General features: G+C 43.7%; 1 protein-coding gene across 3 annotated transcripts in view; it reads left to right on the top strand.

Moving 5' to 3' along the window:
* LRP2BP (LRP2 binding protein) overlaps positions 1–26418 on the top strand; it is a 489520-nt gene that overhangs the window by 366550 nt on the left and 96552 nt on the right. For all 3 annotated transcript variants that reach the window (XM_086963334.1, XM_086963335.1, XM_086963336.1), the window contains exon 7: positions 20481–20704. In XM_086963334.1, the coding sequence (XP_086819460.1) occupies positions 20481–20704 (224 nt within the window). The remainder of the gene's footprint in view (positions 1–20480; positions 20705–26418) is intronic.

The raw sequence follows: 26418 nt of genomic DNA, 5'->3' as shown, positions 1-26418 counted from the left end.
TTATTTCTTGCTCAGTTGGTCCTACTGGAGTTTGTGTCAAAACGATTTTCTCTACACTTTTCTCAGGAGTTACAGAATCTGATCCTGCTCCTGATGGGAATTTATATGGAAGAATCTGATTGAAAGTCAAATCTGGCAGTGTCATTTGGTTAGTACGTTTAATTCCTGACAAATCTTGATAAACCTATTCTTTTACTTTTTGCAAACTCTGATTTAAAGCAATAGTTAAAGATGGCTCTTTTATTTTCTGGTTTTCAAACACAGGATTACTGGACCAATTGTTACCGGAGGAGTTACAGCTTCTATATTTTTAGTAAGCTCCTGTATCTTTTCGGCTAATTAATTTGTTGATCGTATATATTCAGCAGTACTCTGTTATGCTTCAACTTGTTGCTCTACTCTATTGCCCATACTCTCCATTTCACTTCCCTGTTTAGGTATATCTTGTCCCAATTAATGAAACATCCGGTTCATATCTCATTTCTACTCTCTTTGGGAAATCTCTGAAATTTGAGAATCGTTTTGGAGTTTCCGATAATCTATCCTCTAGCTGTGGTGCACTTGGAGTTGTACCCATAGAGTTTGCTTGGTAGGGCGGTGGTATCCTATTTAGGATCTCTTCTAATACTGCATCCTTGGACCCACAATCTTCATAACTCCTTTTTCCTGTTTCTATATTATTTCTTTTTGCTGTACATATTCGCTCCTTCTCCTCATCTACCAATCTAACTGGATACATTCCATCACACATGTTTGCATCTCTCCATCTTCACATTCTAGTCTCATTTGTTTCTCTCCAAAATCTACAACCTGTAATCCTTGGTCCTAGGTAATCTCCGAACCTTTCTTGCTCTAGATCATGCATTTCATCTACCCACTCAGACAAGCTTCAAACTGTGTTGGTCTAGGTCTCGGTTCAAGCTTCATCATTTTATCTCTCAGATTTCTTAATATTGCAAGACTAAAAGATCCTTCTTCTGGGAAAGTTAATGCACCATCATTTATGGTATATCTTGCCCAACCCTCTAACCATACACATGTATGGTAGCCATATTTTGTCTTCATATATGATGCTGGCGTTTTTGGCAGAGGAATTACTTTTCCCTCTCTAGTTTCAAATACTTTGTCTTTTTTTTAAAACATTTTTCAATTTTTGGAACCATGAAGGTTTCTCTTTCTCCATTCCGTAATAGAATTCTATTTTGTTGTTATTTTCCTGACTTTCAATAGATCGCGTACTCTTCCGTAAAACTGCTTCCTAACACCAGCCTATCGCAGCACTGTTCACACTAATGCACCAATTAGAACAAGATACGTTTCATTAGTGCTCAACCAATTATTTCGCTGCTTTCGCCGATGCACCAATCAGCCCCTACTCTGTTTTGGTCACGCGGACCAATCCTAGTGCGACACTTTTGACGTCAGCGCTGCTCCAGGATCTGCAACTTGGACTGACCCCTCGTTTACACACTGTATTTACACTTTTATACAGCAAAATCAGTTAGTAACTACATAAAAAACTCCATTCGTGTGTTTCGCTAAAACAAAAGGGATAGTTTCTTCGCTTATACAAGAATTCTGGATTTCCAGTAGACAGCGCTTACCTCTTCTCTACCACAGAATTTCGTACTTTCGCCAATAAAGTAGCGCTTCCCTCTACCTTACCCTTCTCTCAAGGTTAGGTTAAACTTTATTACTCTCTCTGGGTAGAGTTTTATGCAGGATTCGTAATAATCCCTGTGCTCAGACCCAAGATTTCACAGGTTGCCCTCGCTATACATCCACCACTTTTACACGTAAAGGTCCCTAAACTTGTAACATACGACTATGTCACCAATTTGAAACAGACTATGCGATGTGCAACTTCACTTGCCACACTTCCTCTGCCTGCAGACAGAGTAACCAGCTTCCCACACTTTTCGGAAGCCTTTTCAAGACTACATATAACGTAAGAGGAATTCAACAGATGTTAGTCCAAAAATTCTGTACTTCAAATTCTATATATTTTACCCTACACATCATATATCCTAGTCAACCTATAAAATTGCGCAGACTGACAGCATCTCGGGGTGCAGAGATCAAGTCAAAAGGCAAGCTTTTTTCAATGTCCCAAATGTCTTCTTTTATACCCTTTTTTAACTAATTTATCTATCTAAATTCGTAATTCTCAAGTTCTAAAATGTCTGTGATTGGTCAATTTGGAGTCGGATGAGCATCATCTCATCGTCTTTTATTATAATTTTTGCATAGTCATCATCACGTGGCCGCAACTGGGGTGACATTGTCTAAATGTTCTACCTCCTTCGAAGTGTCCTTTAAATTGATAGTTGTCATACTTTTCCTACGGGCAAAATACTGGCTTCACTGTCTTTTGGCTTAGGTCCCACAAAATGGCCACGCTGTCCTTGACCCATACTGCTCAGTCACAGGCAGCTAGTATCTCCGATCTGGCGCCTGCACACTTCTGTCCCCATCTCTGAATTTCAATCAGCATCCATCTTTCTTTTGCTCCCATAGGCCTCAATTTAGGAACTATCACGGAAACAAACACAACTAAGTGTGAATTTACAAAATAAAGCCTTTTCTGTTTACCTCCCTCTTTCTAATGATAACCCGGTTAGTATTTACCTAGCTTTAAGCAACATATATGCGTAATTTAACTTACCAATCTTCCTGATATATGCCACAAATAAACGGACAAAAGCACATTCATGCAATTCTCAATTAGATTATAATAAATGCGTACTCTTTATGACACAATATACGACAAATTAGTAAGTCATGCAAATTAGTATCCCACGTGTATTTGTGTGTGCACATTTTACTCTATGTTGATTATTTCAAAACCATACATTTAGAACTTATTACTGTTATGGAAAGTTAATCTCACAAGGGGTATACAAAACATTTTGTTTCCACCTTGCTCCATCAGGTCCCCAATCCCCCCACGTTCCCAGCCAGCTCCCCGCATCTTGCGGGTGCCGGCATTGCTTTTCCACACGGGGAGCAGCTAACATGCTACTCCCCCTGTGGAAAATTGCTATTTGTAAGAGAGAGCAGGTTTCCTGCTCTCTCTTCCAAATAGCAAAGCAGTTTGCTATGGCATATCTAACTATAGTGTCCCGAGGGTGGGCACCCCGGGACACTGTAGGAGCCGGCCCTAGGGAGTGGCGGTCCCCAGGGCCATCAATGGCTCCAGGAGGGGGGCCGCGTGGCCCCCCTCCCACCATCTACAAAGCCCCAGGGGGTGGATATGCCCGGTGCTTGGGGGCCCGTCACGGACCCCCCAATTTAAATATTTAGTGCCCCGGGGAGGTGGCGCTCCGTGGGGCGTGTGGTGGGGCTTAAGCCCCCCACACAGAGTACAAATTATTTAAAAATAAAGCCAGGAGCGGGGGCAGTGTGCCCCGCAGTCAAAATTTACGTCGAGCCCCGGGGTTGGCGGTCCCCAGGGCTCGGGGGCCTTAGAGGCCTCCCAACAGTAAACTATTAAGCCCCCTGGTGTGGCAGTCCCCAGGGATGCGGGGGGCCGAGTGCCTCCCACAATTATTCAAACTTTGCCCTGGGGGTGGCGGTACCCGGTGCAGTGTGGGGGGGATTGGCCCCCCCCACACTCGTTTTTGATAATGCCCCCAGGGGCTAATTAGCATTTAATCGCGCTTCGGTTTTTTTTGGAACGGCCGGATCCGCGCATCCTGCGCGGTTTCTACCCAGCCCCCTTTTCGACTTTTGCGCGTTTGTTTTATAGGTTTCTTGTGCCTCGGTTCTACTGAGTCACAAGATGGCTGCCAACACTTCCTGATTTGGAGTGTGGACAGCCAATTAGAATACAGCTCGTGCACGGAAGGGTGTGCTTAGGATGCGACGATCGTGCGCGGCCATAGATATATATATACTTTCAAATGTGATTTTCTCAGTAACTAATACATGGATTTACACCATTTAAGCAAAAGGTATGAGTCTGAACCGAGGACTACTTCTTTGCCAAATTTGGTGTAATTCCGTTCAGCAGTTCAGGCTGTAGCTGCGGCTAAAGGTCTCTATGGAAAATTGCATGTGGAAAACACGTTTTGGGACCCCCCCTTTTTTCTCGGCCCCCGCTTGACGAATCACCCCGAGACATTCAGGATAGGAGTGGACCCGAGCGCCCCATTATTAATTACCACATTCTAATTGGAATTACTTTGGCGCCGGTTGACGAATCTTCGCAACATTTTCAAAACTATATATATATATGTTTAACCACATCAATGTACATAAAACCCCCAAAACATATACATATATAAATATCTATATATCTATCTAAATATCTATATATCTATATGAATATCTATGTATATATATATCTATACATATATCCTGCAGCTTATTTGGAAATAGAGGCTAAAAAATGACAAAATTATATTGAGTTTTTAATTTACAATGCACCACAATCATTCACATTTCTTCAGTACAGGAAATGCCACTTTAAAATAGAAAACATAGCCCTTATTTAAAAGGAAAAAGCAAGGGAATGGGAGGCATTGTTAGCCAATAGGCTGCACTGAAAACCATAAAAGAGAAAACCAGCACCGTGCCTTTAAGACCTCCAGGACCTCCTGAATCCCATCATTTCCCACCTGTGACAATTAGGTCAGTTCTTTTTTCTGGCTTCTTCAGTGAAGATCCTCGAGCATTGAGCTCTACATTTCTTTACTTTTTTGTCAGAAAATTCTCTTTAAAAGCAGAAGATTTTGTCTTAACTCAACTGTTTTAAGTACCTAGTGTGCTTTTAATCATTTTTGTGACTGAAAAATATTTTTTCTCCGTCACATAATGCCGTCTCTTTTCAACAAGTGCCCTTCTTGTGGTAAAACGATGGCACAATCTGGCCCACACTCTTTCTGCATTATGTTTTTACCTTCCTCTCATAGACATACTATCACTGTCAAAAGTTCTCTAAGAGGAGATCAGGCTGCAAGCCCTTCAAGTGACCCGATGGGGTCTCAAGCCTCCTTCAAAGAGCCCTCCTTCAAGACCTAAGTTGAGGCACTTGCTATTGAGACAGTCGGTATTACACAGACAATCGACATCAAAACAAACCTTGAGATCACCATGCTCAATGCAGAGACACCCACCGGCCGGCAGTCAACGTTGATACCAGCACCAGACAGATGATCAACATTGAAACAACCCTCAAGAACATCATGCATGACGTCAAGGCATTCGCTGGCGCACCGGCAGTCGATGTCAACAACGGCACCAGAGACCTCTATTCTGCCATCAAAGGAAGTTCGGTGTCCGTCGACGTCAAGACAATCATCGACATTGAGAAATGTTCAACGGACCACAGAGGGGTCTAGTTTGACATCGAAGGCAAGAAAATAGATGTAGAGAAGCTGGTCTTTTTCTTCAGATGTTAGGATGTTGCCTACCTGGATCTCTGAGTCTCCAGTTGCAGGAAAGTCTTCTACTGATCCACCCATCAGTGTCTCTCCCCAGTGGCTACAAAGCCTTAGGAAATGGCATGAGCCTCCTCAGAGCCCAGGGTCAGATTATTCTCAGACCTATTCACCATCCAGGGTGAGAGTACACCCCTGCCGAAACTTACATCCCCCACCCCCCTTGTATGTTTTCTCCCAAGGCTCCATCCTCAATTCCTAAGGTACAGACAAGACCTCCACAAAGATTTAAGAGTCTGTAGAGGTGAAGATCACTGTCCAGGACCGCACAGAGGAAGAGATCAAGATCTAGGACACCACATAGAAGTACACCATCCAGATCTCGATGCGCTCACCGATCTAGATCTATCCGACACAGGCACAGGTCTCCTTACTGGTTCACGTCCTCTCATTTATCAATGAGAGATTACTCACCAACATGATCAGACTCACCTCCGACTAGGGTTTCTCTGGTGGATGATCTCCTCACTTTCAATGATGTACTCATAAGAGGGGCAGTGAAGCTGAATATTGACATTCTTTCACTTGTCACTTCATCATCAGTCATATTCAAGACTCTCCACCACAAACGGCTTCCAGACAGCTTTTACTTTTGGTTCCATGTCTTTTGGAGCCTGCTATGTGAATCTTTCTGACTCCAGCATCTCTATGGGCTGCATCATTACATATACTTATAAAATACAAAGCTCCTGACCAAGACCCACTTTTTTTGAGATCTGATCCTCTTCCAGATTCGGTAATCGTAGCTGCTGCAAGAAAAACGTATACTGCTGCGTCATCTTCGACATTGTCCCCAGAAATGGACAGCAATCAAATAGATGCTGTAGACAAAAAGATGTGCAACATTTCTGCATCCTTTATGAAGGTTGCCAGCACCTCAGCATTACTAGTGAAGTACAACGGTTCAGTGGGTAACTCTCTGTCCAGATTTACAGATATGTTGCCAAAAGTGGACAGGCAAGACTTTCAGGAGATTCTTCAAGAGGGTGGTCTGGTTGCAAACCAGGTCATCAATGCTGCTGCTTCTGACTTTGCAGCCCATGGATATTCTCATGGGATTTGTGGAAAACGCTTCTCTTGGCTCCATGATACAGGCCTGAAATATGATGCCTAGCAAAGGATACTAAATCTACCTTTCGCAGGAAATTCTCTGTTCAGAATACACGCAGATGATGAGATGGCGAAAATGAAATTAGAACTAAATACACTGAAGGCAGTGGGCCTCGAAAAGCGTAAAGAATTCCGTTGCAGGTTCTGTCCCTGTGATCAACGATCATACCAGTAGACAGTTAAAACCCCTCACTGGGTTACCACTTCCATCCCGACAACAAGCATGTGGAAGAGTAGACCCTCATCCATCAGCATCCTCTTCCAAGACACCTGCAAAACAATAAGCATCTGCTTACCCCTCTCCGTTTACCGGTCCGGTGGGAGAAAGTATTGATAAATATATGGACGAGTGGCACAAAATAACAAGCCCCAAGTGCGTCTTGAATATTGTTCAAAATGGTTACTTACTCAGGTTCAAGTCCCCTCCTCCTGGTGCCCCACTGAAGATAACATCCTGTCATCAACAAGTCTTATTGCAAAATGAAGTAGACACACTGCTCCAAAGAAAATTCATAGCGGAAGTTCCATTCTCTCAAAAGGGACTGGGAATACACTCCCACTATTGTGTGGTCCAGAAAAAAGGCCTGAATCGAGAGTACAGGCCAGTTCTAGACTCAAAACTTCTGAACAAGTTCACCCGCAAGGATAAATTCAGGATGCGTGCCCTTCACCAGATCTAACCCCAACTCCATCAGGGGCACTGAATGTGTGTCATTGATCTCCAGGATGGCTACTTCTACATTCCTTTCACAGGAAACATTTGAAGTTTATGCACTTCAGAGTGGCATCTACGCAGTCCCTGTACAAAGTGTTGACCTGCGGGCTCAAATTAGTGCCTTTCACATTCTCAAAATGCATGACAGAAGTCGCTACAACTGCGGAGGATGAAGATTTTTGTGTAACCATACTAAGCCGACCGGCTGTTCAAAGGCTCCTCCCCATTGCTAAAGCAGGAACATTTTCAGAGCTGCCTTGAGACCCTACAAAATCTGGCGTGCAAGTAAACTTCAAAAAGTCCATACAAGTATAGACTCAAAAAATGCACTACCTCGGAGCGACTGTAGATACAAAAGAAGCAAGAGTGTATCCTTTGGAGGAGAGATTATCCTCAATGAATATAAAAATGTTGCACACTCCTCGCCCATTGGCCAGGTAAGTGAAGTCTCTGCTGAAGTCGATGACCTCTTTTATCTTTGTTGTCCCTAATGCCAAGCTCCCCATGAGACCTGCACAGCAAGCCCTGGAAGATCAATGGTCTCAGTTTTGTAACCTCTAGCAGGACAAAGTGGTTCTGTCACAAGATGCCAGACAGTCACTCAGGTAAGCAATTTATCCTTCACCACCATTTCATCTTTTGTAGAGTCATATGCTTAAATCGTTCTCCATTGTCCAAGTGGGAGTCCCACAGTAACTTTAAAATAGCAGTATAAGACAGTAGCTGCCTTCAGGCACCAGAACAGTGATGCTTCAGTAGCACACCCACTTCATTGGAAAACAACCAAACTTTAGCCAATTTTAGTGAGAATGCCCCCAGTCTCATCCTTCCTGGAGGATATCGCATCTCAGAGTTCTACGACATGTTGTGAGGAAAGTCCTAGAGCTTAGATCTCTCTTCTCCCAATTACCTCCAGCTCTTTTCTCTTCACAAATATTACTTTTAATTTATCCTTGGGTGCTTTGTATTGAGATATTCTATTACTGCCTCTAAAATAGGCAATCTTACAGAATTTTACAATGGCAAACTACTCTACAAAGAGCCTGGTTGAGGCATGTGGATACAGGATGGTGTTTTCATTTGACCCTCATATTAAATGCATTAATTGCCTTTGTCCTGACCATATACATAAAGACTGCACAATGTACAGTACGTCTTCTGCTAAAACCCTCAATGACTGATATGAAAGACTTTTGAAGTGGCTTCAAAATCATAAGGTGGCTGAACCCCTCTCCGCTGTGGATGAATCGTGTTCAATTTTTAAGCCTCAAAGGAGAAAAAGGCGTTAAAGCAAAAGATGGAGAAAGAGACGCAGAAATTCCTTAAAAAAGCCCTCAAAAATCTGTGATACCATCACCGGAGCATGGGATAAAGAAAAGTGTCACCCGATGTAACCCCCTCCACCATCCACTAAAATGAAAACAAAATAAAATATGTAACACCGTCAATAGTGTTACCAATACCAGAAATCCCAGTTGATGACAGTGCATGGAGAAGATCAGGTGTACCATTAACAGAAGTCCTGTAAATGAATGCAAAATCCCACCCACCCCCTATCAACAGCGCCAGTGACAATACCACAAATGGCGCCTTCTCTGTCAAATGAGACACAGGTTAGAGAAGACCTTAGCTGTCAAGACATATTGCCAGAACACACTTCATTCAGCAAAATAGCACCACTTTAACCATCAAAATTCCTGGAGGCAGAGGCTGAAGAGGAGGTTTAGGATAATCGATATAGAGCAGGTTACAATCCACAACAGGGGAAAATAAAGTTTCAAGATACAGAGAAGGGGCTTGGATTTTCACTGCATGGAGAGCAGGTTACTCACTTCTATTACCCTAAGTAACCCAGACACCAGGAGTCAGACTGTACAGAATAACATGTCTTCTAAGATTGCATGTATGATCCCTATGAAACAGAATATGAACAATTCCATTGTCGCTTCAACAATGCAGGTGCTGATAGATGTTATCTAGGACCTCAGGCATATGATGAAGGATAATTACACATTCCCCAACGAAACCAGATCGACAACCATCAGCTACACCACAGGCCAAATGTTTGAGCCCTAAGGAACCAAAGGGACAAGATACACATGAACGAAACCCTAAAGCTTCTGTTCCAGTTGAATGTCACACCAGTTCCTCTATTAGCCCGTCAAGTCCAACATTTCACAGAGAACGCATCAAAGCCAATACAAGTTGATACCTCTGATGATGACCAATACTATTAAGAAGGCAAACTCCCAGAGCCCTCAAGGAAAAGCGGAGATGAATGGGAAGACTGCATACTAACAATTGCAGAGCATCCCAGCACACTCCCCCGCAATACACTCTTCATAAGACGACATCTCCAGATTCCTGAAAGGGTGTAAAAATGTTCGACTTCCCATTGACAAGCAAGGAAATGGATTGCTTTCTGTACAACTTCAGCGAGCCATCTAGAAAAGCGGACAAAGCAATCCCTATAATAGACCATATGTGACAAGAAGGCATACAGTTAATGCAGACTGCAAGGACTGTAGCTGCCATCGTCCTCAGACTAAACAAGACATATAAAGCTCCAGACAACACACCAATCTGTCTAGTGGCATAATTTAGTATTAATACGAGCCGCACAAAGGAGGTCTAGAAATCCTAGAACACCTTTCACTTTCCACTGGAAAGAGAGGGTGTATAATTGATGCCTTTGGGAAGAGGATGTCTCACCCAAGCTTCAATGTCAATCAGAACTGCCAGTTCAATGGCCATAGTAGACTGGTTTGACTGCCAGATGTGGTCAGCCATCACGCCGTATCTAGAATATTTATCATTTGATTTAGCTGCTTATCCACATAGGTCATACAACTCTCGGACACTCCTGTAAAAAATGGGGAGGAGCGAATATATGATCTGCTTAAGGGGCTGTGGTCAGGAGGGTTCCTTCTTCCATACACTCTGGGCCTGCCCGGTAATTCAGACCTATTGGGACACAGTAACTCAGGTACTGGCACGGATGCAAATCTTGGAGGTCCATGGGGGAAAAGTGGCTCTTGCTCAATATCGAGGGTGAGCAGACATGGCTATGTATTCAAAACTGGTTGTTGGTGGGAGCTGGTATGGCCAAATGAAACTAGGTATGTACATTCAGTGCTGTGCCCCCTAGGGTCTTGGACTGGTAAAAAGACATGGATTGGTGCCAACAGGCAGAGAAGGTGGTGCATCAGAGTAGAGGTGGCCCACAGAAGTGGGAGAAGTGGGCCTCAAGACCTGGCTCATCAAATGACCCTAACACAGCTGCTCACCCCCGTCCCCGCTCCTTGAGACCCTAACGGGTGAGTAGTGCGCTTTAAAAAACCCTGATTGGGTGATTGTGTAGCAGGCGTACCTGTTGCTGCTATTAAAACTGACAGAATGGGGGCGGGTGGAGATGCTAGGACCAAGCAGCAATGTGTTTTCACATAAAAGGTGATGCTGCAACTTTCCAATGTTTTGTTTCAACATTGAATGTCCCAAACTTACTGACTCTTTCCTGTTAAGCACTTACTAATCATTTATACTGTACGGTTAATATTGTTTTTGTTTTGTTTCCATTGTACAAGAAAATGAATAAAATAAATGAATGAATATTTATCAGATGCTAACAATCAGGAATTCACGTCCATATTGCATGAGGGTGATGAGGGCTGAAAGCCTGAAACCGGTCCTAGGATGCTTGTTTCCAGTCCAGGGAGGACTTGGCCTGGCAGTTCGGGCTGGACTGTTCCCATTGGGCACAGAGTAAAGACTGATTTGCATATGGCTGGGTCCAAAATTATGACACAAACTGGAATGGCATGGTGAGCAAAAAAACGATGGCTTTAGGCCCAGATCTCTGTACTGGGGTGAATGTATGACATTGTTCTGCATTCCGTCCATCAATTGTTCTTTTTGCATTTGTTACCCTGAGTGGGATGGGTATGCCCAGACGTGGGTCCCGTGCTCTCCATGCCACTGGAGTAAAGCTCTCCTGGCTGATGAGGGCTGAAAGCCTGAAACCAGTCCTAGGATGCTTGTTTCTAGTCCAGGGAGGACTTGGCCTGGCAGTTCGGGCTGAACTGTTCCCATTGGGCCAGGGTCAAGACTGATTTGCATATGGCTGGGTCCAAACTGGAATGGCATGGTGAGCAAAAAAACGATGGCTTTAGGCCCAGATCTCTGTATTGGGATGAATGTATGACATTGTTCTGCATTCTGTCCATCAATTGTTCTTTGTGCATTGGTACCTCCAGGGGCCATTACTCCTGAGGTCAGTATTTCACTGGTCCTTTCCTAAGACAGCTGAGATCTTCCTCTCTGAGTAATGTGAACATTCCTAGGTTCCAGAGAGCCAGATGCGGTGGTCACACCTTTATGGTAGCTGCGGCTAAATTGTGTAGCACCCTACCGATCCACATTGCAGGTTTAGTTTCTCACATGGCAAGAGTTTGGGGGCACGACTCCCCCTGCGCTCTTACCTGCAGCAAACGCAGGAATCGCCAGCCACCCTGCTCATACATGCAGCAAAGGCAGGTACTGCCATGGATGGCAGAAGGTCTAACTACGCCACTGTCTACAGGTCCAGATGTGTACTAAAGAGTTGGAGTCTGAGGTTTAATATATATTCCTGGTTCCCACTTTGAAATAGGAGAAGTTTCTAGAGCCATCTACCCACTGAGGTGATGTCTGGAGACACAAAAGACTAGTGACAAACCCATTTTTGATAGGGATGAGGCAGAGCCTTTGTTCTGTGCAAGTGTGGTAGGTGGCAGCTCCTCCCCCCGTTAAGTCAGAGTGACCCATCCGGCAAATACCTATCTTCCCTTTGTCTCCCTGTCTGGGAGAAATACACAAAGAAACAGAAAAATTGGTGTTATACCCTCAGAGAAATGCAGTTTGCTTAATCAGCAAGTCAGCAGGTTTGTACCAGAGACCCAATGAGTTCTCTGTGTGATGCTAGTTGTTTGTTACCTAAATTCAAGGCAATTCCAAGAATTGGACGAGGATGGCTCCTTCACGTAATGTGAAATCCTTCCTCATTTGCCATCTCGTCCCACCCTGTTAAGATGTTACTACCAGGGCTGACTCAAAAACCTCAGAATTGGGCTTTTCTGAGGGAGTTCTTAGATATTTCTTCTCTCAGTACAATGATTTAGGTCCAGTTTATGACTTTAAAAAACCATGGAATAATCCACTAAAGTAACCTTTAATTTGGTGGTATCCCTTGTTGATTAAAAGATTACTAAGGGATACATATAGGAGGCAGACTTGACCATAATGACCTGTATGTGTCACTGTACAGGAATGTACAAATAATTATGGCAAAATGTTTCTGCCTCTAATCAGCCGTGGGTCTTGGGCATTCGTCAGGGCTTTGTCTATGCCCCCTTCACTGCAATTAGTAAATGCTGGGTGGGCTAAGATATAAGCAATGAACCTACCTCTAAACTGGTATCATAAATAGTGATAACCTAGAACTGTTTAGCTAGGTGCTTCATGGTCTGTTCGGGGTGGTTCTTTCCTGTAGTCACACTTTGTTCAAGTTCGAGAACCCACTTTTCACATAACTTGCCCCATCGAACAGCAGTCTGAGCCCCATAACACCCCTCTTGTCTCCCCTCTGTGATAGTATAGAAATACAAAAGACCAGCTGCCAGCTACACCTAGTCGTGTGACACAGGGGCAGGCTGCATGCACCAAACAGTTAGAAAAAAATGGCAACTTTTTAAAGGGGCATTTTCAGTATTGTGAAAAAAGAAATCTGACTTTACCATTAAAGAGGGCTTTTAATTAAAATTCTTTAGACACCAAACTCAATCCGTCTTCCTGCTCCCAATTGAGAGTCATCACTTATTAAATATAATAAGGAAATCCAATGTTAACCTATGGGGGAGGTAGACCTTGCAGTAGTGAAAAAACTAATTTGAGTTTTTCACTACCAGGACATGTAAATCTTAAATGGTCAAGTCAAACTTTTTAAATAGATTGCACCTTACCCTATGGGCTGTTTTAGGGCCTACACTTACGGTGACATATGTATAAAAAGAAGGGATTGAGTCTGGCAAAAGTTTTATTTTGCCAGGTCGAAATGGCAGTTTCAGATTGCACACACAGGCTGCAATGGCAGGCCTGAGGCAGGTTTGAAAAGGATACTTAAGAGCTTGGCACTATAAATGCTGCAGGCACACTAGCAGTGGCGGCTGGTCCATAGGGGTGCCGGGGCAGCGCCTCACAAAAGAACTGCTCACTGCAGTTTGGGCAACAGGAATGTAAGCAGACGAATTGCCAGCTTTCCAAATTTGTCTTTTTACATTTCCGGGCTGGCCTGTGCTTCATGGGTGAAAGACTAAAGTGCGCATGTCAATGCACAGAGCACGCAGGCGAGAGGCAAGCAGGAGTCCAAAAGATGGTCTGCGCATGTGAGTGAGGAGCGTTGCTCCTCACTCACATTCACAAACCATTAGGTATGCTGCGCATGCCCAGTGTAGTGCAGGAGTCTAAAGATAGGCTCCTGCTCGGGCGGTGATGCGTTTTTCGGAAAGTCGCCCCATGCCCTATCAAAGGCCAGGATGCAAAGTAAACAAGGGTCAGCCTCCCGCCCCCTGTCGCATCCAGTCAGTATTTCCTGTTGAAAAGAAAAGAGCGGGGAGAAGTTAGTTCCACAATGGACGTGATGCAACGGAGGAGGAGATGCCTGGTAAGTTTCATGTTTTATTCATTAAATTATCCCCCACCCCACTCTCCGCGCGTACCCCCCTCCCCCAGTCATGCTGGCCACGCGTGTGGCCCGCAATCACCTCATCTCCCACTATGAGTGTGGGTTGGGTACATTTTAAGTCCTGTTTTTAAAACACTTGGTGGTTACAGTACAGCTATGTCTTTTCAAAACCTGACATTTATATGGAAAGGCTAACAGCTTTTCCACTTGCATCCCCGAGTGTGAGTCCTCAATCATGCTGCACTGTGTGAAGCACACCGCCAGTACAATGAGAGTGGTAACTGTGTTTTTCACTCTATTTTTCAATGCAGAATGTGGCTTTGCATTCAAACGTTGACTAGGGGATGCATTTATTGCTAAAATATAGTGGTAAATAATGGATTTTCAGTTGATGCAATTTTGCTGAAATTTTACACACCATTACCCCTTCCTGGAATTTAAAAAAAATAATAAACTACAGTTAAAAAGGAATGGTCGAAACTTCATGAGGGCCAGAAGTAGAAATGTAAATGGGTTTGTGATGCTCAAAAGCGCCACAATGAAAACAGAGAGGATGCGCTGGATAAACAGTAATTATTACAAAACCAGAAAGATAATCCCGTTATTAGCAATCCTGTCACGATGCCAGGTAATGCATCCGAGGCAAACAGCAGCCTTATTCCCAAAATACAGCTCTATGTTCAGTGAATGCTCTGGTGCAACCGGGTGTATTAAGCGCTGTGCGAAAGTGGCCCTAACTCTGTTTATTGTATATTTGAGCAGCGCTACTTGGACTCTAACAGTTGTTTCCAGGCACTCTGGAGCTGGGGTTTGTTGGAAATCTTGGAGGCTTATGGAAGTGCTTGGAAGCTGGTGGAGTGTGATAGCGCTTTTCATGTTCTTAATTTTTGGAGCTTTGTCTGGAGTCTTTGAAACATATGGGTGTGGTTGGGGCCCATGGTCTGAGGTGTATCCCTCTGGTGCGTGTTTGGTATTTTAGGAGCGCGCAGTATTCGCCTCAACATGTTCCTGTCCCAGCTCACCCCTTCACTTGACCTTGGGACGAAGGCTGCTTCTGGTCAGGCGTGGTGTCTACGATCATTGGCCGCCAGCTCCTGCCCTTTTAACAGAGACACTCCCTGAGGCTGCTGCTGCCTTCTAGCAGCCCCTCCTCTGCTCCAGTGAGGCAAGGGCTTGGACCCTCAGCATGACTAGAAGGCCATCCTTGGCTAGTGAGGCGTCTTGGAATTACGCCAAAAGAACAGATTCTCAGCCCAGTCCTCGCCAAGCTGGTGGCAGAGCTCAGTCATAGCAGTAGTGAGCTGCGTAATGGCCAAAGGTGAGACTTTTCTTCACACTAAATATGTTTGGAAAATCCCCGTGTCTGTGATGGCATCTGTCCTCAGGCACCCGTCTATCGAGAGATACTGGTTCTGAATGCCCATCTGTGGGCCTCCAGGCAGCTCGGGGAAGGGGTTATTCCTGGAGAGACCTCGGGTCCGGATGGGCATGTTTGCAAGGAGTTGTATATGTGTGTGGGGGCGTTGAGAGAATTTGTCTTCATCCAAAGCCTAATAATAAACACCTTGGCTGTGGTTTCTGAAAAGGCAGAACCCTAAAAAGAGTTGGAATGTATGTATACCATGTCTCTCTCAGGTGACTGAGCATTCTCAAAAGCTATCTCCTTCCCTGTGGCCTACTGGCAGGCACTCACCCGGTGGCCAGATAGTAACTATCCCCATCTCCCACCCGGAGTATGGGCAGCTTTGTATGGTATCTGAATTACATATGTCTGCCATGCTGTTTGCTCTTTTAACAGACAAGTCAGGTGCACACATGGGTGAAATATAGTCCTCATGCCCTGATTACATTGCCAGTAAGTAAATAGGGAGCAATGAAACATGTCTTCTGTTCTTCTTAAAATGGTCTAAAGGTGGTATGCTCTTTTTCATCACGAGTGTGGGCATTAAAATTAAAGACAGTTGCTATGTGCTGCACGCAACTCATTTTTAATGTATTTTTCTTGTGAGAAAGAATGGTCTCCTCTTTATATGGGGGCCGAGGGAGGTTTTATTGCGATGTGAGCTACACACAATAAGGATTATATAGAAAACATGCACACATAAAACATTCTTCTGATCTTGTTCAGTTGTTGGTTCCTCCGTATGTATAGGAAAGCTTTCGATGATGAAAAAGTGAGCATATTGCTGAGAAACTGCAAATTTGCTCCCTGGTGGTTGTTTAAGTGAGGCACTTCATATTTTTATATATCTTTATTCTCAAATATATGGTTTTTCACTACGCGTAGGACCCGTCTAGATGGATAAGGACCTTTTCCATTCCAAAAGTGAAATAGGGGGACTCCATGTATTGAGAATCAGATGTGTGAGTGAGACATATCAAGGGCTTTTGTTATGAATGAATGGATTGAGTGGGGGGTGCCTTTGACATTTTTCCCCCTAGAGCTCCTTCTTGTTTATATAGGAGTAATTCCAACTAATGCTCACAAGGTTGTGGACAGAAGGGCATACTGCTACACACCCTCTGGGGCTGTCCTAAGATTCATCCATTCTGGTGGGGGTGAGGTGTAGGATCCCGGAGGCAGAGGGGGCGCGGGACCCAGTCAGGTAAGTTTTCATTTTATTTTTTTAGCTGCGACTGGATACATTGCTTCAGACGTCTTGAGGTAATGCTTTGGAATCTACTCAGTGCAGTGGTTTTATGTTCCCTGCATTCAAATTGCTGTTGTGATATTTTCTAGATGTTAGAAAAAGTGCAGTGCGTGAGGTGTTGTCATCCTCCCCTCCTGTCAGCACTAGGCTGGCACTTGATATCAGACGCTCTATAGGTTTAGTGCACTGAATGTGTTGCTTTAATGTTCTCTTGGTGTGGCACGTTTTTAGATAGATTGGATGTTCTGTTGGCGCTTTGTGTGGTATGCTCCATGGTGCTGTGTTCTATTGTTGTAAATGGTGTAGTTCAGTCTATTAATGCTTGGATAATATACTGGAGCAGTGATTGTATGTTCCATTGGTGCAGTGTGTTCAGTGTTTTGTTTGTGCTGTAGGTTCTGTTGGTAAAGTGCTGAACAGTCCTGTTGGTGCTGTGCTTGGTATGTGCTTTGATTCAGTGCAACTAAATGTTCTTTCGAAGTGGTGTATTCAGTGTTCTGTTTGTGCAGTCATTCTAAGCACTATCTCCACAGGCATTATTGCATATTATGTTGGTGCAATGCTTAAAAGGTTCTGGTAGTGCTGTACATGCTTTTTTGGGGAGCTGAGGTGTCCTTTTGATGTTTCCGCATGCAGTGCATTAGAGGCTACTGTCTCGCTGGTTGGTAACGCATGTGCAGGGCTAGCTGCATGGCTCAAAACGACTATAGGATTTAGGCTGCACTAAACACCGATTTAGATTTAACACAGGCTTTCCACTTGGTATGGGATGATGGTTTTAATGTGTCCAGGTTTGAATTGTGTAATGCAATAGAGATCACAGGGGTGACCTTAATAGGACCCACAGGGTGAGGGATGTGGAGGGGCCGACGACTGGACAGGGTCATCAGACCTCAGAGTGGTTGACACCTTCCTGCTTTATCAAATTTGCTTAAAAATGCACAATTTGCCCACTCTTTTTTCCCCAAATGTTCTCGAGGGGAGAACCCCCCCAAAGCCCTCGTAGGTGGTTGGGCACGCTCACTACGCTCACTTGCCGCAGTGCAGTACGACATTTGTTTTACGCCCCCCCTCTTTCAAATGGCACCATCCGCCACTGCACACTAGTTGCATTTAATTTACAGGCTCTGGGTGCATGTAGTACCACTTTGCTAGGGACCTACAAGTAAATTAAATGTGCCAATTGGGTGTAAGCAAATTTAAACAATCCTAAGGCCAACTAAAACTAGGAGGGGTGAAGGCAAACAGTTTAGGGGTGAAAAAGTCCCTCCTAAGGTTGAACGGTCTAACATGACTACTTCCAAAATGTGTTCAGCCATAGGATTGGCTGTCTTGTGATCTGGAAGTACTGAAATAAAAGTAAATGTTAATTTGAGCAGAGTTAACACGTTACTAGTCTAAATTAGAAGGCCATTTTAGCTGAGGAGATATCCATCCCTCTCAGTCAATGGAATTACAGCATTGTTGAGGGTTTCACTTGGATGCAGCCGCGTCATCACGTTTTACTGTGGCCCCATAGTAGGTTAGAGAAACCTCCCAATAGACCACATGAGTGCAAAGCAATCACTCTCTCTGAGACAGAAAACATTTTCTACCCAATCAGATCATGTAAACATGACTACCAAAACCTGGAATGGGTAAAAGTCTCTCTCCTAGTAGTTCTTTTTAACTCTCCTTTTTTAGGTTCATCACAAAATGTGTGGTGACCGGTTTGCTGTCAAGTCAGACCTACAAAGTGCAGACACAGAGGATCTTCCTGGTGACCGGCTGTCATGTTATATGTTATAATAACAGTCCTTGTCATCAGCCGATAACACGATGATAGTGCAAAAAGTGTCACTCCGAAAAACTCAGAGCCGCACTCCTATACCTTCATGAAAACCAAATAGTAGAATCACCTGATAATAAAATAGCTTGCTTAGATTGTATCATTGTTTAATGTACTCACAATTTAGCAAATATGCTCCATTTTAAAATAACATACTTTGGAATAACTAAGAGATTTATCTAACAGTTTATATATTAGTGCTTAAAGAGATGTTTACACCTTGTGCAAAATGTTACTAGTGTGCAAAATGTATACCACCTTGTGGTTAATCATTTGTCTATAAATCAATCAATCAATCAAATATGTGTATGTGTAGTATGTTTGTAAAGCCCGATTGTATGGTCTGTGTCAATTAAACATTCTCCCTGGTGTTTCTGCATTTGAAAGAGATGGATGAAGTATTACTGTTGGACGGAAAATTGCTCTGCATGGTAATGGGCGTGAACCACTGCCCTGAATACCCAAATGTGCTGATGTTTGGATATCTACTGCTGATTTTTGTTGTCATAGGCGAACACAGATCATTTGTGTGCCCCTGACATACGCCTGTCTCACTGATTGCAGTATTGTTTGACTGGGAGGGGCACCCAAAGCTCTTCCCTCATTGTAGAGGCGCGCAAGCTCGATCAGCAGGAGTGAACAGTCAATGGAGTGAGGCCTACAGGCTCACTAACTTTTTAAAGTTCTGCTGCTGTGTTCTTATCCTTGGCTATATCAGACTGGTGTGACATGCTGTGCAGCACAGACATGGTGTGTCTGCGCTTGGTGCATGTGTGCCTGGGGAGGGGCCATACAGAGACAATGCAGTACTGATTAGTGGATGCATGATGTAAGCATGTGCTGGAGGTGTGAGGAGACTGCTGCCGCACTTATCTGGTCATTGCTCATGTACAGGACTGAGTGGGCAACCCCCGTATGCCAGGAGGGGGCAGCCCTGAAGATTGTCATGGTAAAGACTGCTGTGCGGCAAGGGCCAAAGCCTTGCACGGTATTGGAACAGTGACCCAGCATGCCGCAAAGAGCTGTTGTGGCAAAGACTGCCATGCGGTAGGGGCTGAAGCCTTGCACAATAAAATAGTGGTGTGGCGACCCCATATTGCAGGAGGGGTCGCCGAAGTGAAAGAGTGAGGTAAGGGCCCATACTTTGTGTGTCAGCCTTGCTTCAACCCTGTATGCTAGGAGGGGCTGCCATTGGTAACTTTGTTGTATTGATCGGGCCGGAGATCATAGACAGCGAGTGGTGGTGACCCATAGGTCACTGAGAGCAACATGCGCAGTAACCGGTTGGGCCCCCTTTAAACAAGTGAGGATGCCGTAGGAGACCGTCATCTAAGAGGGACCATGAACAGGATCATTATAGCCTACCCACCCATCTTGAGTGTGTGAAAACTTATCAAGCAGGAGGAACAGCAGAAAACCTCCTATCACTGCAGGGGTGCGTCTCTCTTCTTATCAAAGTGAGGATTTGGCTGGACAAGGATTTATTGCTGCCAGTGTGCACATTTTGAGTTGTGAGTCTGCATTCACTAATATGTATCCACACACCGTCCTCCCTCCATCGAGGGAGCCTTGGACTGCTCGGACCACGCAACCCTGAGACTGAAGTGCAGAAGGAACACTTCCCAGGTTTCATAGTAGGTTGGGCCCCTGGACATCAGGAGTAAAAGGCCCAAACCCATACAATTGGACCCAGTAGCCCCAGTGTGCCCTCTGGCCCTCTCAAAGGGGTTCTGACAATCACAATAAAAACCTTGCTTTACACAATACTATCTCCTATTTTTAGCCTCAAGCAGAGCTTGTGGCACAGTCTACCTCTTGGTGATGAGTGTATTAGAGGGGTATTAATGATCTGATTGGCTTTTCACATGTGTGAGTGTGTAGTTAGTAAATGGTAGCAATATTAAAGAAAATCCCTTAAAGAATCAGTGAGCTCTCAGCAGTGTGAAAGTTACATATGCATTATTGTAAATGTTTAATTTAATCACATGATGCTAAAGAGGCCTGATCTCTCCTCCAGGCATTCTTTTGGCATTCCGAGGCATGTGGCAATGGAAACCTAGAGTCACAAGCAGCGCTTGGTGTAATGTACCTACATGGGCAGGGTACAAAGAAGGATATAACATCTGCAATTGACTGCCTGAAAGAAGCAGCAGAGCGAGGAAATGTGTACGCTCAGGGCTACCTTGTGAAATTTTACTACAGCAGAAAGATGTACCGAAAAGCTGCAGAACTTGCCAAACTGTGAGTATAGACCTCTGTCCTTCCTTCCAAGTCGTGTGATGTCCGTTGTGCCTTTTTTTAGAAAATCTGAAATCTCAACAGAGATGTCTTCAATTGTGTAATGCATGCATTATGGAAAGTTACCTCCATTGCTGGTGGTAAATGTTTCTGAGGATAAAGTAAAAGGACCCTTTTATGTATCTTGTGCTGGGTGCACAAAGCATCTTAAACTCCTGCGGTTTCTGCATTCAGAATGTTTAGTGATATTAGAGATTGGCTTGTATCTCAGTCTGTAATATCCAATGTAATGGTGCTTTTGGACTGCCTCCATATTGACTGTTGTGTGTTCCTTTATTTACTTTGTGCATTCCAGTGCACCCACCTGAAGCATTCTCCATTTCAGTATATATGTAGGGTTAGTCATCATCCCTTATGAGAGCAGATCGTAGACACTAGGGCCCATCTGCATTTACTTTGCTTGAAGAGCAGCCTTTACGATGGAGTAAGGATAACCTGACCATGTGTTGTTCGTCTTAGAGGTGTGGGGACCTTCCTACTGACAAAATATTAAAGGATATTGTAGCTCAGGAATTTTCAGTAGTTTAAAAGATAAGTTGGCATCCTGCATAATAAGGCTCTGGAATTCGTAATATGGATGTTTTGAAAATTATGCCCCAGGAGGTTCAGATCAACAATAGTTCTGTGATAATTTCAGATGACTGTACAAACCAAGAGTGGATGATGTTCAAAGTAGAAGTATGGAACTAGGTGAATGCACAAACAAAGCAAGCTCAACAAGGTGATGGACGGAGTGCTGAAACTTTTCAACCACTCATCCATAGTCAAGAGATCTAGGTTTAATCCTTCTGACCCAGCCATATGCAAATCAGTCTTTACCATGTTCCTCAGGGGAACAGTCCAGCCTGAATTGCCAAGCAGGTCTTCCCTGGACCTATAACAAGCATCCTAGGACCGGTTACAGGGTATCACTCCTCATCAGTCAGGCTAGCTTGAATCTAGTGGCACAGTGAGCAAGGGACCCACGTCTGTGCATATCCTTGATCACTTAGGGCGAACATAGCAAACACAACAAGATGATGGGCAGAGTGCTTAAACTTTTCAACCACTCACCCCCAGTCAAGTACGATGATGGATTCAACCCAGATCGATGACTGGGGGGTGACTGTCTGAAAAGTTTCAGCACTCCTTCCATCATCTCCTTGTGTTTTCTTCTTTGCTTTAATGTGGCAGGGAATTCCCAGACGTGGGTCCATGGCTTACTTTGCCAGTGGATTCAAGCTAACCTGGCTGATGAGGGTTGTTACCCCGAAACCGGTCCCAAAATATTTGTTTCCGGTCCAGAGAAGAACTGGCTTGGCAGCTCGGGCTGGACTATTCCCAGGAGGAACAGGGTCAAGGCTGATTTGCATATGGCTGGGTATGAACTGGGGTAGCGAAGTGATCTAAAGAATGATGATGGATTCAACCCAGATCAGTGACTGGGGGTGAGTGTCTGAAGGTGTCAGCGCTCCATCCATCATCTCCTTGTGTTTGCTTTGAATACAGAAACAAGACAGAAAATTGAAGAATTATGCTGTCGGACATGACCACTCACTTGTCAACTCCCAAGATTCATCAAGCTCATGGATTAAGCTGATGATCTTAGCTATTGCCCAAGGAGAAATAATGTCTTCTACCGTGAAATGAAAGACAGTGGAGAGGATAATCAGATGGACATTTATTGTGAAAAATTCTTGCCTCGTTTTTGGGTCAACCAAGAATAATTCCAAAGTTTTATATTCAACAGATTTATCGTGAGTAAAATTGAATCCAGGAAACCAATTAGGCATATAATCATTCACTACAGGGATAAGGAATTAGGGCCTTATTACAACTTTGATGGTCTTCTAATAGGATCACCACAGCGGCGGCCCAACAAAGACCGCCAAGGTCTGGTTAGCCTGCCTGTTGGATTATGAGTATTATCCAGGGCAGGCGGGTGGTTCCGCACCGGTGTCTCACAGCGGCAACTGTGTTAGGCTCATAGGAGAGTCGTGCTCATAATAAAGCCCTATATCTTAAACGGTTCAAGAGAAAGGTATCCATTGCAACTTTGACTAAAGGTTTCTAATCTACTTGAATTTCCACATCAAAATATTGACATGAAAAGATTTGCCAGTCCTACATTCCAGCTTCATGCTTGCCCCCTAAAACGGAAAACCACGACTTATTGTAGTAAATAGCCCAGCGCAGCTACTAGAAAGATTCGGTACTGAAGATATGGTGAAAAAGTTTATAAAGAAATATTTGCATGTTGAGATTATATACTTATTGAGATTTTATTAGGTAGTATTATCACCCGGAACCAAGATAAATTAGAGAGGTAAGAGTTGAGGGAGCCAGTCACTTCTTAAGGAAAAATAGCTGTTCTCTTTAACCAGCCCTGGAACCAGCAACATTCATCAATTGGCACTCTAAAATGTTGCTTTGGTTGATGACGTGTGCTTGAGCTTTGAAATGCATTGCAACATCACTCATTGCATGGCCCGTTTCCGGTGCAAGAATCCTCAGCTGCGCCCTTTTCGTTTTAACTTCTTACCTGTTTCATGATAAAATAAATCACAATAACCAACATCTCTTTCCAAAGATCGCCCTCTACCATCATCATGAACTAGGGAGATTAGTACAAGTTGTAAACACCCCCATCGAGTATATTTCACCAAGTCTTGCTATATTATGACAGCAGTGAATATATTGCTTGCTGTCTTAGATGGATTCCAGGATTCCAGCATGTCTAGGGTTACTTTTGTGCAGATGGAAGAAGAGCAGGGTTTGGCAGTTGTTTTGAAGTCTGCTTCTTGCAGGCACAGTTTGATTTTGCCAAGTATGGTTAGCTGGTCCAAGGCTACATAGCTCTTCATTGTTCATTAGAAGGGGTTGTTGCTCTGTACATTTCGTTATCCATAAGAACCTCTCTGGGTTCATGCAGTTGAGTAATTTCTCAGCAAGAGTTTGTTTGGACCTCTTGGTGATGGATAATAGAAGTTACTGAAGCAAAAAAGGGGGTTTGATGACACAGTTTACAGAAAATTCACAATCTTTCATTCAGTTTTTGTCAAGTGTAAAATTTGGGTTTTTCTCACAAATAGAGACTGTGAAGTTAAAAGGCATCGGAAATTCCACATGACTTTTGCCTGGTCTTTTTATGTATGTAGTCGTCAAAGAATTCGCCCAACGGTATATGTACTAATGCTTTTTATTATATCGCATGAACCCAAAAAAGTTGACAGTGTGTACATTTGAATAGTACAATATTTGGCAATATTCTCATATGGAAGCTTGAGATACATCCCAATCACTGGTTCATTCAAAAGTAGTTTTGTTCCTGTTAAACCTAGGAAAGTCCTTCACTATATTGTGACACTTAGGGGCAGATTTACAATAACTGGCGCATCCCTACATATCAGCAGGGATGCGCCAGTTATTGTGCGCCATGCCTCTGCCACGCGGCGCACCATGGGGCAAAAACGGCACAGATGCATAATGCATCTGTGCCGTAAACGCGGCACATTGCTTGCGACGCAGCTCCAGCAATGCTCTGGGGTGCCCTATTCTCACAATGCTGCGTCAATCCTCACGCCTGCTTCAAGCAAGCACAGTGTTTTGACGCAGCATGGGCCCAAAAGTGACTGAGTGAAATCTTGTAGATTTCATTCAGCCACTTTTAGGAGGCGTTCCTGCGCCGGAACGCCCCCCCTGCACAGGAACGCCTCCTTCTGGCACAGGGCTTTACAACATAACGCATCTCCCAGATGCGTCACATTGTAAGTACCCCGCACCATGGCGCATCTTTTGCGCCGCCGCTGCGTCACGAAAGAGACACAACGGCGACGTAAAAGGGGCGCATGGGGCTTGTAAATCTGCCCCTTAGTCTTCAGGTACATACTGGGTAGATATCCGAGTCAGTTCTTATGTTCATGCCCTATGCTGTGTCTTATATTTGAAAGTAGATTGTACTTCCTTGAATATAATTTTTTTGTGTTAGATTTATTTGTTTACGTATATATGATTATGTTAGAATATCAAGACGTCACTGGTGCATTGCTAAAAATTTTATAATTTACTAGCACTTGTTTCATGGTAGCTTGAATGCTGAGTCTGGGTATGTCACCTATTCTCATCTGTTTTCCCCCCAAAACTCAGGTCTCTTAAAACAAATGAAATAGCAGCATGCTTAACAGCAGATATGCAAAATTAATACCATGATGCTAGCATGGAAGTAGTAGTTCAGATGGTGCTTGATGATCTGCTAAACTACCAAAGATGAGAGCTGTCAAATGGGGGAAGCAGGGAGTATGCCGTTGTTTAACCTCTCAATGGCCTTTGATACAGTCATAACATTCTTATTAGTCGTCTTCACTCTATCACATCTCTGTTTCTTTTTTGCAATGGTTCTGTTCTTTCTCAACGGTCAGGTCCTAAATGCCACAATTCCACTTCACAAACTTTAAGTTGAGCTGTGGCGTCCCGCAAAGATCTGCCCATTTCTCTGTTGGTTTTACCTTCTGTGTCCCACTTAAGGTGCACTAGTAAGATCATTTTACATTCAGGACTTTCCTATGCTGACGACATACAGCTGGTGTTCTGGTTTGATCAAACTTTTTCAAACACCATTGGGCATCATCATGACTGTCGGAGAACAACACAGCTGTGGAAGTCCGCTAATCACCTTATTCAAAAGGGATGAAGCCAGTTTTCCCTGTTGTGACAATATCTCTTGGAATGGCCCATTTCTATTAAAAAATGTGGGATTACGTTTGATAGTGAGATTTCATTAGCATGCTGACATCCAGAAGGTCTGGTCGACAGAATTTGCACAATTTAGACTGCTACTCAAGACACTTCATTTTTTTCCCTCCTACAAGCATGCTACAATGGCTGGGGCTGCTTGATGTCCCTCATAGACTGCTGCAATTGGTCTATTTAGGGCTTTGTTTAAGAGAATGAAAAAGCTTCAAAATGTAGCCACGAGTCTTCTTTTCAAACTGAGAGGCAGCTATTTTATCTCTATACCTCGCCGAGTTCTACAAGGTGTCCTATTAAAGAAAGAATGCAATTCAAGACCCTGTATTTGATTCACCAAGCTGTCTACCCATTTTTTGAAGTTTGGTATCTCATTGTGTACCTGTTAAGTCTTTCTGATTAGAAAACCTACTACTGCAGTCAGTCTCTCGCTTTAAGCAGAGACTGACAGCCACTAGGCTCTCCTTTAGAGTTTAATGAGTGCGCCTGTGAAATGCTCTTCGTGCCTCTTGCCGCCACCAGAAATTAATGTTTATTTTTTTAGTGTTATAAGTGTTTTAATACTCCTACTGAGAAGATGCCTCTGGATGTGCATTAGGGACAAATAAAAAAAAAATACAATAAATATATGATTGGTTATAAGAGGTTTCTTAGTCAGTTAACCTTTTTTATCTTGACACCTTGTTCAACCGGTTATTTTTTTGTGGGCCCATTCTGTACTGGTTTTATGATGTTGGTAGGAAGGCTGTAGAGGATTCAGAGTCTTCTGGCAACCTGCATAAAGGTTTTTAATTATTTAAAACATGTCTTTTGCTTATCTGAGGGTATTTTATATCATAAAATAAGGAAATGTAAAGATCTAACCAACATTCTTAATCAGTAGATGGCCCAAAATTATTTAGGATACTGTCACAAAATAACATGAAAAATGT

The sequence above is a fragment of the Lissotriton vulgaris genome, chromosome 3_1, assembly GCF_964263255.1.
Source record: "Lissotriton vulgaris chromosome 3_1, aLisVul1.2, whole genome shotgun sequence".
NCBI classification, from domain to species: Eukaryota; Metazoa; Chordata; class Amphibia; order Caudata; family Salamandridae; genus Lissotriton; species Lissotriton vulgaris.
The sequence above is the reverse complement of the archived record's forward strand: the minus strand, read 5'-3'. Positions and strand labels throughout refer to the sequence as shown.